The sequence below is a fragment of the Lepisosteus oculatus genome, chromosome 19, assembly GCF_040954835.1.
Source record: "Lepisosteus oculatus isolate fLepOcu1 chromosome 19, fLepOcu1.hap2, whole genome shotgun sequence".
In the NCBI taxonomy this organism is placed as follows: Eukaryota; Metazoa; Chordata; class Actinopteri; order Semionotiformes; family Lepisosteidae; genus Lepisosteus; species Lepisosteus oculatus.
Window position 1 is genome coordinate 3,238,141 of NC_090714.1, and position 14,557 is coordinate 3,252,697.

Genomic DNA, 14,557 nt, shown 5'->3' on the forward strand with positions numbered 1-14,557 from the left:
GGAAACGTACCTGGAGTTTTGAGCTCCTTCACTCTCTGGGATAGGGCGATGGAAGGCACCCTTTGTGAAAGAGGCAGGATGTCTTCCTCCTCCTCCTCTTCCTCCCAGACATCCCAGATCTTCGAGTCCAGTAGGCTGGGGTGGTCCTCCATGGACACCACCGCCTGGGGCTGCTGGGTGGGATTAGGCTGGGAAGAAGGAGGGGATTTCTCCGGAGAGACTGCATCCCTGGTAATCCCCAAGGGGCTTGAACGCACTAACTCACTGCTCCTGGGCGCACTCCAGCTCATCTCGAAGGGCAGGGGGGGCTCCTCATCCAGACAGAAGCTGTGGTCAGGCCGAGGAGGGCTGTGCCCGTCTTCGTCGCTCTCCTCTACCTCAAACACTGCTGTGGCGGGGGACCGCCTGCTGGCCAACGCCTGCGGATCACTCTCAGATTTCAAGAGAGCCCCAGCAGAGTTCTCACAGCCCCGGTTCACACCAGGCTCTGCCATTTTTGTTGAAGAATTGGACTGAGATTCAAAGCTTTTCCTTTCAGGGCTGTACTTCAATGAGGAGAGCTTTAGTGAACCGGTGCTTTGAGTGATTTTAACTTCTCTACCCCTTCCTTTGGAGATTCTACTACTATGGCCGGATCCCTGAATCCGGTCGCTTTCACTGACATCCAGAGAACTCGGTGAACCCATGGAGCACGATTCTGAGTGTTCAGAACTCTTACAGCTTACATCACCGTCAGTAGATGAACGGCGCCTTGTCCTGATAAGTGACAGAGTCTCAGGGGAGCTTTGAGAACGTGCTGACCCATGGCTTTCATCGGCTGGAGGGGCAGACAAGCTCTTTTTTAAGATGAAGTCCTTGCTGGGAGGTGAAGTAAGGCTTGGCAGTTGGCTCTGGCAAAGAGCAACAGTGGACAGCGACAGCCGGCTGGGACTTCTAGAAACTGTGCTGTCAGTTTCAGCACTGCTGGGTTCCTGTGGAGAAATCTGGCTCCTCGAAATGGATTTCACAGCCTGGAAGCTGCCTTTGCTCTCACTGAGTGTTGGCGACTCTGCTGAACTGTGCCGTCTCCTGCCTGGCTGGTGCATCTCTGCAGGAGCAGAGGTTAGATTGCTGGTAGATTTAGAAAGGCCTGTGGTCTCTGAGCAGTCGACGCGAGAGGACTTTTCCCTGGATCCAGCCAAGCTGCCACTGCTGAACAAACCAGGCTCGTTCCTAGAGGACTTGCGAAACAGATTGGTCCGCCTGATGGCTTGCACTCCCATTGTGCTGGGGGTCTGCGTGGACTCATGCCTCGTTCTGACAGGAAGTACAGGAGTGCCAGGGATCATCCAGGAGGTCTCCATGCTGGTGCTATCTTCATGGCCAAGATCACTCTCACTACTCAGTTGAAGGCTCAATCTACAGGACTCCAGGGAGGTTTCCACAGGTATGTTCGGGTCTGGGGAGGAAACCTCAGGCGACAGCTGGAAATCACCTTCCCTCTCTGGTCTTATTGGATTTTCGGGTGATTTCTCCAAAAGCTTTTCGCCCTCCTGTTTCAGGTGATTCAAATACAAACTTGATGTCTCGTGAGCAGTCGCCTCCTCCTCTGAGGTCTTGATTTCTTTTCTGGAAGATGTGGTTGCTTCCCTTCCTGGGTCAAGCTCCATTTCTTCGTCAGAATCCAGCAGGACAATAATGTCCACTGGTTTGGAAGCAGATGAGTCCCTTTGGGAAAAGGTACAAGTTGGTCCTTGACTTGTCTTCCTTGGGGTGCTGCTCTCCTTACTGGAGGAGACAGACGTCCTCCCTGTCCCATCGGGCTGGCGACTGACCTCACTCAAGTGGTCGCCAGGATGATTCTGACAGATTCCAAGATTATTAGTTAAGATGGACCCTTTGGACGATGTTGTTCCACATTCCACTAACGTTGCATTTCGTGCTCCTGAGAATTTCTCGAGAGGTGAAATAGGAGAGGAGCCCACAAAGGGGAAAGAGGAGGCATCTCCTGGCTTCTGGGCAGGGCTGACAGACAGGTCGATGACTGAAGACTCGCTGTCGGATGGAGGATCAAGATCTTCTCTGCTTGCCGTTTCACAGATTTCCATATTTGGCCTTGAGGTAGGGTGCTCTTCCACAGCCTCCCCAGCCCCAGTTTCCTGTGTGTGCCGCCTGTCTTCTTGAGAGGGCTCCACATAATCACCCCAGGACTCGGAGAAGATCCTGTCGTAGCTCTTATCCAAACTCTTTTCACAATCGCGACCCGGAACGGATGCACCTGAGGTGTCCAAGGCTGCTCTGCCTTTCTCGTGATATACCGGGACAGGAGCGGTTACTGAATTTCCCTTGTCCATGTTTCCACGACTGCTTTCAAATTCACCTGCTCCCTCTCGACGCCGTGTCTGGGAAACGCTGCTGCCCAGGTCTGAGCCATTCGAGGGATGGATGACCTGGCTTTGCTTAGATTCACACCCTCCTGCTCCCGGCGGAGTACTCAAGTGGCCTCTGTCTCTCTGAGGTGAAAACGGACACCCTGTCCTCAGCACGCACTCTTCTTCCTTTCTCCGGTCCTTCCATGCATCTTCACTTCCAGTGTTCAGGCATTCTTCATCTTCCTCCTCCTCTTCACTCTCCCCCTCCGACCTGCCCACTGTCCTCCCCTGGGTGGCAGCAAACTCATAGATCTCCTCCAGCTCCTCCTCACCCACCCTCTCGTTGTCTGGGTCCTCGTCTCCCGCTGCTCGGGTCTCGGGCTGCAAGCCAAAACCCTCAGCTGGACCTTCCTCGCGCCTCCCCAGGCCTTGCCCATCCTCCTCCTCCTCCACCCACATGGAGCGCAGCAGCTCCTGGAAATTGCGATCGCCGTTGCTACACTCTTCCTCAGAGTCCAGCCGGGCCTCCACCTCTTCTCCGGCCCCTCCGCTCGCGGCTGCGTCTCGGCACAGCTCCTCCAGCTCCTTCAGGCCAAACCTGGGGCAAAGAGACGGAAAAGCACGTTTCTGCCTGGCTGGCTCACTCAATTACCCTGCCATGCTCCTGGGTTTTGAGTCCAAGAGAAAGTCTATTAAGAACTGCTACCATCAGTGCCCAGTGCCCAGTGCTCAGTGCTCAGTGCTCAGTGCTCAGTGCTCAGTGCTCAGTGCTCAGTGCTCAGTGCTCAGTGCCCAGTGCCCAGGAAGCACCCGGCAGGGGAAGCCTCGTGACGTGCAGCTGGGCGAGCTCACCTGGCGGCCAGGTCCTGCAGTGGGGGTGCCAGCGCGGGCGAGAGGGCACAGCGGGCGGTGTAGAGGTACTGCAGCAGCAGGCGGGCGGCCTCGGGCGGCACCTCGCCCAGCAGCACGCGCCTGGCAGGGGGCATGGCCTCCTCCTCCACAGAAAAACCCTCGTCGTGGACCTTCGGGTGAACAAACAGGAGCCCTTCAGTCAGGCAGGGACACGCGGACTCATGGACTGGAGGAGTCCGGGCAGCAGCATGTGAAAGCTCTACGCAACACACGTACTCTTAAAAACTGCACAGAAAACCTTCTATGTAATGAAATACAAAAAACTGAAACTAAACTTAAAATAAACTGCTCCTTTCGTATCTAACTGTTACTATTATTAACATAGGTCGAGTGAAGTTCACCATGCTGCTCAGAGTGCTTGCGAACACGCTGACTCAATGGCACAACGAAGACCAATTAAAAAGTTAAAGCTGACGTTACCAGTTGGACCAGTAGGGGGCAGCGTGCATACAGCATGAAGGAGTGAGCGAAAAGCACATCTCCAGAGTCCGTCTGGAACTGCACGTCACTGAGCTGGGGGTTATTCACCATGCCAGCCAGGTCTGAGACCAGCTGACACTGCGCCACCTACAGGGAGGGAGGATCAGCATTAGGCCCCGTGCGAGTTGGAAAGAAGGGCATTCAACAACAAGGAAGTGTCACGAGTGTTACTAGGGGTCATTTCCGGGTCACGAGAGGGATCAGTATTCAGTATGGCCAATTTTAGAAAACCCAAAGAAGTCATTTCATCAAGAAGTGGAACAAATTCAACAACTTTCAAGGGAAGAATGCTGCAAAAGCATAGGTTGAACATTTATATTTGGCATCTTCACCTATTTCTAATGATACATTCAGCCAGTATACAGTATGTTTATCAATGGTCCATCACCACAGGATGCACAGACCTTTATGGTGAACAGTTTAGATTGGTTTCGATTGGTGGGGAAGCCTCCAGTCTTACAAAGTTTAGAAACTTTCAAATTTCAATCTAAAACACTTTCAAATTACCTTACTTTTTTACAATTTCTCCCAAATTATAATCAGTTTCTAATTAGGATGGGGTCGTCCCTGCTTTTATACATCTAAAACTTGTATCAGTCATTAAATAGCAGTGAGAAAAGATGGATTCCACTCCATGTAAATGGATCATATTTCTTGAAAGACCTCTGCTATCACTGTCAGCACATTTAATATGCATAACAGAGCAGTCTGCCCATCAATTACAGTTTTAGTAAATAATGATGGTTGTGAAAGGCACAGTGATTAGCACATCTGCCTCAAAGCTCTGGGGCCCTGGGTTCAATTCGGGACCTGGGGTGCTGTCTGTGTGGAGCTTGTATGTTCTCCCTAGGTTTGCATGGGTTTCCTCTGGGTGCTCCCGACATTGGCCCATTGCTTGCCAAGATAGTCTTTTGCTGCCCCTTACCTCATACAGGATAAGAGCAGATTAGAAAATGGGTGGAGGGATTTTTGGTGCATCTCTGGAGCAAATACAAATACTCCTGAAAAAACTCATTTCCCATTTTTAAATTTTAAATAGAAACCTCTCATTTTTGTTGAGAATAAGTTACGATCTTATTCTGAGACCCTGAGCAACTCAGAATTTAACCTGCAATGGAAGTACTTAAACCTCCAACACTTCAGGTCCTTATAGGATTGGCTGATCACCCCTTCTGAGGGCCACTGACGAGCCGAGCCAGTGCAGACTAGAGAAGTTCCTCACCGAGCCCTGGGGAGCTGCCTGCATGTTCTCTGCAGTTGGAACGAAGCCACTGAGAGGAAGGTCAGTCACCGTGGTGTCCGTACCTGAGACAGAAAGCACGACCAAGGGTCAGACCGTGCTAATCGCACTATGAGAAAGAAAGCACGATTGACCAAGGGTCAGACCGTGCTAATCGCACTATGAGAAAGAAAGCACGATTGACTAAGGGTCAGACCATGGTAACCGCACTACGAGAAAGAAAGCACGATTGACTAAGGGTCAGACCATGCTAATCGCACTATGAGAAAGAAAGCACGATTGACTAAGGGTCAGACCATGGTAACCGCACTACGAGAAAGAAAGCACGATTGACTAAGGGTCAGACCATGGTAACCGCACTACGAGAAAGAAAGCACGATTGACTAAGGGTCAGACCATGGTAACCGCACTACGAGAAAGAAAGCACGATTGACTAAGGGTCAGACCATGCTAATCGCACTATGAGAAAGAAAGCACGATTGACTAAGGGTCAGACCATGGTAACCGCACTACGAGAAAGGAAGCACAACTAGGGGTCGGACCACAGTAATCACACTTGGAGAAAGAGAATGAAGTTGTTTCAAAAACATACCTTGAACCCGATGATTGAAAGATGGGAAACTGGGGAAAGCTTCACACCAACCACGTATATTAATTGCACCCTGACGTGAGACAAACCCTCTCCTAAAGCTGAGTACTGTCACACCGAGACTCTTGGCAGCGCTGAGAATGACACTGAGGCTCCAAGTGAAAGCAGTACTGATCGTATCTGATCATCAAATGGTGTGGCATTGGCATTTGATCAGCTTTTTAATTTAATTTGCACATCATACGTGCCAAAGAACCCGAGGTCTTCGAAAAGCCACAACAGGTTGTTGAAGACGCACAGCAGAAAGACGGTGAGACGCAAGTCCTGCTTGTTACTGGGGGTTCTGCCAGGCGGGCCTGCTGGGCCGACTCACCGCGGTCCTGCGCGGCGCCGGGAGCGTCTGCCGGCCGGAGACCCCACTGCGTGAGGGTCAGCCCCTCGTCTGCCAGCTCCATCAGGTCACACAGAGTCTGGCTGCCCTGGGGGCTGGGGGCCCCCCCGGGGTCAGAGGTCACCGACTGTGTCTCCAGCTCTGCAGCTGGGCTCGGCGGGGCTCCGCCTTCCTGCCAGTGGGAGAGCGCGAGGTTAACACTTCAAATTACACAGACTGTGCTAAATGAAAGAAATGGCAGTTTCTAATACCTCATCCGATTATTGACAGATCAGCCGCAGTGGTGTAGTTAAGGTCTTGGCTTTACCAAAGGCCCCCCCTAGACAGTTCTTAAAATTACTGTTCACTGAATGAGAGGGAAACCATTTCCTTCGTGTGAGGCTCTCTTAAAGACACCCAGCACATTAAAATGATCTCCTTCCCCAGAGAAAAAGTTGAAATGATCACAGTGTCACCTAGCTCATCTGTCCTCGTGGCACAAACCAGAGTTTTCTCCTTAAGCAGCATTATCTCTGGTCCCAGAGAGCCCCGGTCCGACACATTTTTGAAGTATTGGATCTATTAAATAGTTGTAATAGTAAGGATCAAATCAAGATGAAATCATGCCTGGGGAATTCTCTGGCTTGAAAGGCGCAATATCAGAATAACATTGTTTTATTGATTGATTGATTGATTGATTGATTCAATGGATGGATGGATGGAGAATGAAGAAACGAACTGATCCGTTCCACGGGTGACACGCTCGAGTCATCGCGAGATCACAGCGGGGCACGGCTCACCGCGGCTGGAGCCCAGGGCTCGATGGGAGGCACGAGCTCGCGGCTGTAGAAGGCGGGGGCGGGGCCGCGGTCCACGGCGCGCAGGGCGCTGCGCTCCCACAGGCCCACGCCGCCTCTCTCGGCGCGGAGGGCGCTGGCCGGCAAGCCGGGCCCGGGAGGGACGCTCGGCCACTCCCGGAGCAGCAGGGCGGCGGCGCGCTCCTGCAGCCTGCGCCGCGCGGCCTCGGGGTCTTGGGCCAGCAGCAGCGGGAGGGGGCCGGGCGCGGCCTTCCTGCGTCGCCTGCCTGCGGGGGGGGGAGACGACGGCGGTGAAGGTCACGTGGCAACGAGGCGGCGCCGTCCCACAGCACCACGCGAGGCGCCACAGGACAGTCGGCCTGCTGAACGGCACTGCCCCTTCACGCGAGCACGGAGAGGTCAGCTCTTCTCAACATCACCTCCCAGGAGACACTTCAGTTCAAATATCCCTCCCTCTCCATGTGTGTGAAAGCGTAAGACCCTTAAGTATCGTAAGTGGACAAAAGAACCTCAATATACATGAAAACACCAGAATGAATGCTAAGAATCCCTTTTTCTAACTCCCCTTTAAATAGGTGCACCTCAAATGTATTGGATGGTGGATTTTGTGCCTCTTTATTAACACGATCCTTAATTTTGAAAGACCTTGCCCTGGATCACTGTTAATGTCAGCACTGATAATGATATCGTCGCTGATACTCCGACAATAAATACTCTCAATACCATTTTGACTAATTTCCCAGTAGTTATAATTGAATTGTTTTTGCTAGGAATGGCTGCATTCTGACAGACTGCATTCTGACAGACTGCAGAAATATAACCCTCCCGTTGCAGTTCTAGTTCTGAATTGAATTAACCCTTTACTGCCCCTACGGGAGTCCACATCAAGAGCTCATGAACATGTAAGACACTATAATAAAACAACACGGTACAATTCCATACACAACAACATTTCACAACACCGCTCAGTCAGAAACTCTTCCAGTATCGGAAGATTTAAAAAAAACAATTCGCTTGTAAAGAGTCTAAAAACAGCAACAACAATAATAAGATGCCTACATGGAAACCGTCTTTTCACTGTTCAACGGTTGAATGCTTTTAGGTGTGAATGAAGTACAGGCTCTCTTCGTCTCTGTACAGATCTGGCTCCTCTTCTCGGAGGGTAAGGAGAGTATATTCCCCTGGCGCTCACCTGCTGTGGGTCTCCCCTGTACACCTGGGGCTTTTCCAGGAGGCTCCAGCCTCAGCTCCACCTCCTCCTCCTCCGCCATGGAGCGCGACAAAGCCAGGGCCAGCATGGTGTCCTCGTCCAGCGGCTCGGCCTGCTTCCGGGGCCTCTTCGCCGGCCTGCCGGGGTCCCCGGCGCCCCTCCTCTTGGACCGCCCGCCTGGGGGGCTGAGTGGCACAGTGAGCGAGAAGGCTTACGAGTTACTGAGGTCACCTCGGTATTTAAGGCAAACCTAATATTTAATAACCGGAATATAGCGCTTGTGATCCTAATGGATCCCAAGGTATTTTACATAGGGGAGGAGACACATTTCGTCCTGCGCTGCGCCGACAGGTGGCAGCCTTCCTGCAGCAGGTGCTACACTGCCCAGCACAGCAGGGAGAGGAGCGGGACATCCGTTAGAAAACGGATGGGTGGATTTAGAGAGGCCAGATTGTGCAAGCCCTGAGAGGAATTCAGTCAGGAAACCAGAGTCCACACTCCTGCTCTTCCAAACGGTGCCATGGGATCTTTAATAGCCAATAATCAGTACACCAGTTTAAAATCTCATCCACAGGGCAGTGTTTCCTAAGGGACAGTGATCCTGGTAGGCATACTGGGGCCCTGGTTTGAACATTTAGATCCAGAGGACACACAGAGTACCACCTACCTGTCCACCAACCCGATTTCTAGCAGCAACATGATTGTCACCCCATTTTTAATGTTATAATATACTTTCAAGGCATGTTTGTAAATCTCCTTTGGTTCATTGCCTGTAGTCAAAACTGCAATGGTTATAACAGTGTGTCATTCTGTGATTCTCGGTATCTAAACACAGCAGTGGAAAAAAAAAATCAGGCAATGAGGATCCTGTTCTAGTGTCAAACAATACGCTGATTTTCCAAAACAATCAGGAGATGTGAAAAGTGAATTTACAATTTAAAAGCGAAGAAGCCATTTCTGTGTGATAAAACTTGTAGCGGGACAGCAGGGTTCGGAGGCTCACTCACTGGGGCCTGGCTGTGTTCCCCCCCTGGTCTTCTGCCTGTCTCTTTATGGCCTCTAGGAGCTGGGCCGGAGGGACCCCCATCTCCGAAGCACATCGCTTCAGGTGTGCCGCTCGGGTTTTGGGGTGTCGGAACTGCTTCCCGCAGATAGGACACTCGGGCACTCCAGTGGAGGAGGGGGGCGCACTTGCTTCGGCGTCATCCAAACACCTGCCAGAGAGGAGGCACAAAGCCAGCAATCCGTCGACTGAGAATCAACACGCTTTTTGAGTGCCACTCCATTACAGCTGTAGCTTTCTGCATATTGTAACACACAAGCCACCCAATTCGTTATGAACAAGAAGAGATGAGGAATAAGACGCCGTGAGAAAAAGCCAAATGAGTGTAATTTCTTTTAGGTGTGGCAGTCATCTCCCAACAAGCAACAGGAATCGCAGGTCACCATGAGTGTTATTGCATCGTAGGGTATCCTGAAATTCTGAGAGACGCCAGTAGGGCACACATTTAAGACAAGCTCTCATGCACCAGGGCTTTTAAATGCACTTAAACAGTATGAGCTGCGTCAGAGCTGCAGCCCCTGATTCGTGGTGTGCTGTATTTGTACTATGGTTGCCATCTTTACTAGAAATCTGAAGATAAATTGCGTGGTGGAGATGGAGACTTGGGCCTCTTGCGCCCACAACCACCGATAAGGCCGGAAAGCAAAGATCAGGGGTCTCCTTCTCAAACTCTGGGCATAGTTTGGGCAATCTAGGACACCGGATGGCACGGGAGAGACGAGGGCTGGTGGCAACCCTGACTTCAGTCTCCGCGGAGCAGCCCGGCCAGGGAGCAGGGTGGCACTGACCTGTTGAGGTGCTGTGTGCGGCGCAGGGAGTTCATCGCGGACAGGTCCTTCTGGCAGATCTGGCAGAAGAACAGCCCCCCCTCCTCCAGACCCTCCAGGTCCAGCGCCTCCCTCTGCAGAGCCTCCTGCAGCTGGCAGGCCAAGGCCTCATCGCGCTGGGGGTCCAGGACTACAGCGGGCCCTGCAGGACCCAAAACAGAGCAGGGCGTTGGAGCAGCGGAGGACAGGCAGAGCCCAGGGGTCTCTGCTCCCTCCTTCTACCTGGGGCTAACAGTGAGCAATCACTCTGTACAGGAAAGAAAAGATGCACTAGATCTTTTCCGGCCCCTACATTTGAAGGCTGTAAAAACTCTCTCTTTCCATTAGAATCTGCATCAGCTGGACTCGTGCTTGTGGAACAAACTACCACATCGTGGGATGTGGTACCACTCCAATTCACTGCAGTCCTTCAAAAAAAAAAAAATCCAAATAAAACAAACCACCAATGACACTCTTCAAGCAGTGGTGCAGATTGTAATGCCCTACTTGAAAAACAATCTCTCAGCACGAGCAGAATTATTTCCCCGTTTCCCGTCAGGAGTTACATGAGTGCCGCGCATGCATCGGTATGCTACACGAGCGTATGCATCGGGGCCTGCACAATGCACAGATCGCAGACACCGCGAGGGAGCGTGCTCTCTGTTAGCTTGGAGTTCTGTGGAATACACATCTCCTCGATACTGAGGCTGAGCCATTCAACATAGGAGGGCTCAGGTGTAAGTTCTTTTAAATAATCAAAACTAACTCTTCATATTCATAAAAGTACACATCTTATTCATTTTGAATGTATATCATTTTGTTTAAAAGTTATATCATTGTAAAATACAAAGGGACAAATAGCAATAGACAATTTCGCTTGTGATGTATAGTCGAAAGTGTATTGTAAAAGAAAGGCTGAGGAAGGGTGATTATATGTAAAATGGTTTTGCTTTGTTCTCTAAAATTAAAAATAAATAAATTCAAAACTAACAAGCAAATTATGAGAAATAATGCAAACCTTTTGTATTTCACAGATTAAAATGGTCGAGGTACCTGGTCCACTCAGGGGAAAAATCCCCTGCAACAACAATCTACTCTGTGGATTCACAAAGCCGAAGAAAAATATATACACGTTGAAATCTGACAAAACTCCTGGAAATCTAGCAATTTACCTCACCGTCACCTGGAGTGTTTTCACACTCCGTGAAAACAGTGTGGAAAAGCCAAGATGGACATAAAAAACACACATGAGAACAGGCAACCAATATAAAAAGATAAAATGAAATATGCTAAAAGAATACGAGATCTGCATTTCTGAATAGTTCTGATAGGGTGACCTGTAACGGTGATTTTCTGGTGAAGACATCAGTGAAAACCTGTGGCCCTGATGAAAAATGAAGCGCTTTTGACTTTAATAGTTGGAGGTGTTTGGAACCACCTACCCACGACATTTCGGAAACCTTTCAAATTCTTACAGAGTCCTTGCTATGAGCGATACACAAGACTTTCACGCTTTTCTTAAGGGTGAAATGTGTCCGGTCCGAGGACCGAAGGTGACCGTGGGGATTTAAAGCCCTGGAGGTTCAGGAGCCCAGTCTGACCTGGTCCCGAAGCTGTCGTGTGGCGGTCCCGCCCCGTGCCCAGGTCCGTGTGCGTCAGTCTCTCTGGGCTCAGTCTCTTAAACCGCTGCAGGCGCCGCACCACCTTCTCCTTCACGCCCATCCTCCCTGGGCCCTGGACACCTGGAGAGCGCGACAGGTGAGCACTGAGGACTGCAGACCCCTGCTCCATCCCTTCACAAGCAGACGGATGCAGAATCGTTTGGCAGGATGGCTGGGCTTGACATTTGATGCATGCAAGTGCAGGGTTCTACCTGCAGGTGAAGTGTAATATAAAGCAACACTGAGCTTCAAGAGCCTATCAAAGAGACACTTATCCATCCATCTTCGAAGCAGTTTATCCAATTCGGGGTCACAGGGGAGCAAGCATCGGGCACAAGGCAGGGTACACCCTGGACGCAGTGGCAGTCCAGCACAGGGCACACACTGACAAACACACACACACACTTACACCAGGGCCTGTTTTCCCAGAAGCCAATGAACCTACCAGTAAGTCACTGGACTGTGGGAGGAAACCAGAGAGAACATACCAACCCCATGCAGATAGTGGCCCGGGAATTGAACCCAGGGCCCCAGTGCTCTGAGAAAGCATTGCTAACGACTGTGCCACCCATGTCTTACTTTATTATTAATATTACTATTGTAGAACATTCGAGGAAAAAGGTGAACAGGGTGTCAGGCTATATAGATGAAAAGTGCAGAATGGAAACTACAGGATGTTATTTATAACAGCTCATAATGAACAACTGCAGTGGGCACATTACAAAAAAAAGTGCAGCTCTGGAATCAGTGCAGAGAAGAGAGAAAATCCTGGGATTCAAGTACAGTCACACTCTGACAAGCTTCAGGAACTCAACTGCTGTAGTCTTTAACAGAGAAGACAGCAGTATGACCCATCAGACTTCTTTAGATCCAACAGTGAAATACAAGTGACAAGCAGAAACGGCAAGTACAGAAAGTGGAGTCGTGACTCAGGACAGGAGGCTTTTCTACACCACGAGTTGTAGGAGTGTGGAACAAGCTCAGCTGTGCTGTTGACGCCAACACCTGGGCTTCTCAATGAGATCCTTGAGTCACTTAGCCAGGAGCAACCAAGCAAGCCATATGGCGTCTACGCCTTCCACTGACTTTTCATTTCTCTTATGGTATCACTGAACCAAACACTGGAAGCCAACTACAATGTGCAGAAAAGCTCAGGGAGCAGTTTCAAGGAAACATTCAAAACAAGGCCAACGGTCAGTACATGACATGCAGGCGGCAGATTTGAATGCTGGACACGGAAACGACGAGGGGGGCAGAGCGAAGGCGGGGGTATGCGGTCTTCTCCTACCTCGGGGCGAGGCTTCGCCGACGCTGACCCCCGGAGGGGCGCCAGAGGGGTCACTCTCCGGGGCTGGGCCCACCGCAGGGGGCACGGCGGCCTGGGACGCGCGGCCTGAGCCGCACCCCTTCCTCTTCGAGCCCGGGTCGGGCCCCCTCCTACCCCCGGCTCCTCTCCTCAGCCTGCCCCGAGCTCTCGGAGCCCCGATGTCCCTCCGGTGGCCATCCTCCCCCTCCGCCTTTTTCACCCGTCTCAGCACCTTGGTGCAGAGCTCGGTGAAATCCTCATCTGAGTCTTCCATCCGTCTCCCCCGAATCCCAGCCCCTTCCAGCCGGGGGCGTCTAAGGGCCCCTCGCTTCACACCCCATGTTTAAGGCTCATCCACAGCGGACACTAGCCCACTGAACGCCCCCTGTCGCCAAACACTGTGGAAACAGCAAACAAAACTCCATCAGCTCCCGGTGAGAGGAAAATCAAGGGAGAGCAACGGCAAGAAGTCTAAATCACAGCCCTGAGTTTTGCCATTTTATTTGATCTGATCATATTCTAGTTTGCAGACAGAATGACAGAAAAGTGCAAAAAAAATTACAATACAGTATCGGGAGATAAAGCAGTAACAATACAAAAGGATACGCAAAGAGCACGGGGTGAAATCAGAGCCCAATGCACCCGTCCTCTTACGTTACAAAAACGATCATTTTTTACAGCACATGTCCGTTGTCATGCGCCAAACTACAGTTTTTAACACATTTTACGTCCTGATTTTTCAGAGATCGAACTTTTAGTTTAAATTCCTAAATACATCAGTTCGTCATACGATGAACGAGTACAGAAATGCGCCTGTCTTCAATGTAGCATCTTCTGAAGCATGCACTGTAACCACTTATGCACAACTTGTCTAAATTATTTGAAGATATAAATTGCATTAAAATAATTTGAATGTAATTGGTGCACTTGGTGCAAAACCGCTAAGAGATTTACATTGTGATAACTCCAGCTAATGAACCACAAATAAAAACATTTCTCGACGTCTTGCGAGCAAATCAGAACCCGAATCTGAGTTCTATGCCTTCACGTTTACCAGATCATATGGATTTCATTTATTTTTTTAGGTGTTGTTTTAAAATATGACACAATTCAAACTCACACAGAACCCGCTGGGCTTTGTACTTCCTGTCACATGCCCACCGCCGTACCGTCCACGTCACATGACAAACCTCAACTCACATGATATCCCCACTGGGCGTCACAGAGAAAGTATTTTGCACGTAATCCTTTGCGGGTTTTTAACAGAATAGTTCTAAGCTATTCTATTTTATAGAAAGGTGCAACATTTACGTTTGCACGAAAATGTATGCTTTTGGCTTAAGTATCATTCAAAACATTTTTGTGCTGTACCTAATCGAACCTACATTTCATTCTCCCATAAATGTCTTGAATTGTTTGGTATGATGGCTTTCGTCATGTTGTTAACCCGTTATATGTTAACCTCGGCCAGTGATTCCCATACACGTGCTAGACAGGGTTCAGATCCAGACTTTGGTGAATGAGGACTTTTTTATTGGAGTCTTTTTTGGTTTCCTGGTGAACATACCAATGCTAGCTTCTTACAATGCAACTGTAGTGCTACAGGGCCCTCTTACCTTGGGTCTGGCCAGCCAGAATGCACTTTCTACACATTGCACTCTACGAAGGCGGGTATTATGAAGTGGAGGAGCTCATCGACTACTCACTCTATCCCAGCCCTTGTGGAAGCTGACTCCCCTGTGATTCTTTAA

The 14,557-nt window shown here is 50.3% G+C and overlaps 1 protein-coding gene and 1 long non-coding RNA gene across 8 annotated transcripts in view; one reads left to right on the top strand and one right to left on the bottom strand.

Moving 5' to 3' along the window:
- Positions 1–14,012, bottom strand: part of slx4 (SLX4 structure-specific endonuclease subunit homolog (S. cerevisiae)) — a 36,549-nt gene extending 22,537 nt beyond the window's left edge. For 4 of the 6 annotated variants that reach the window (XR_001479907.2, XR_001479909.2, XR_001479908.2 and 1 more), the window contains exons 1-12: positions 13,927–14,012; positions 12,789–13,204; positions 11,441–11,581; positions 9,822–10,002; positions 8,978–9,184; positions 7,953–8,155; positions 6,743–7,026; positions 5,946–6,135; positions 4,966–5,048; positions 3,684–3,830; positions 3,204–3,373; positions 11–2,949 (exon numbers count right to left, since the gene is read on the bottom strand). Coding sequence is in view for 1 of the 6 variants with exons in the window: in XM_015359897.2 (XP_015215383.2) it covers positions 11–2,949; positions 3,204–3,373; positions 3,684–3,830; positions 4,966–5,048; positions 5,946–6,135; positions 6,743–7,026; positions 7,953–8,155; positions 8,978–9,184; positions 9,822–10,002; positions 11,441–11,581; positions 12,789–13,080 (4,837 nt within the window). In the remaining 5 variants the exon portion in view is untranslated. The other 2 variants (XR_011182771.1, XR_011182770.1) reach the window with 2 other exon arrangements.
- The window catches only part of LOC107078950 (uncharacterized), a 385,366-nt gene that overhangs the window by 86,986 nt on the left and 283,823 nt on the right, over positions 1–14,557 (top strand). The gene's annotated exons all lie outside the window — the stretch shown is intronic.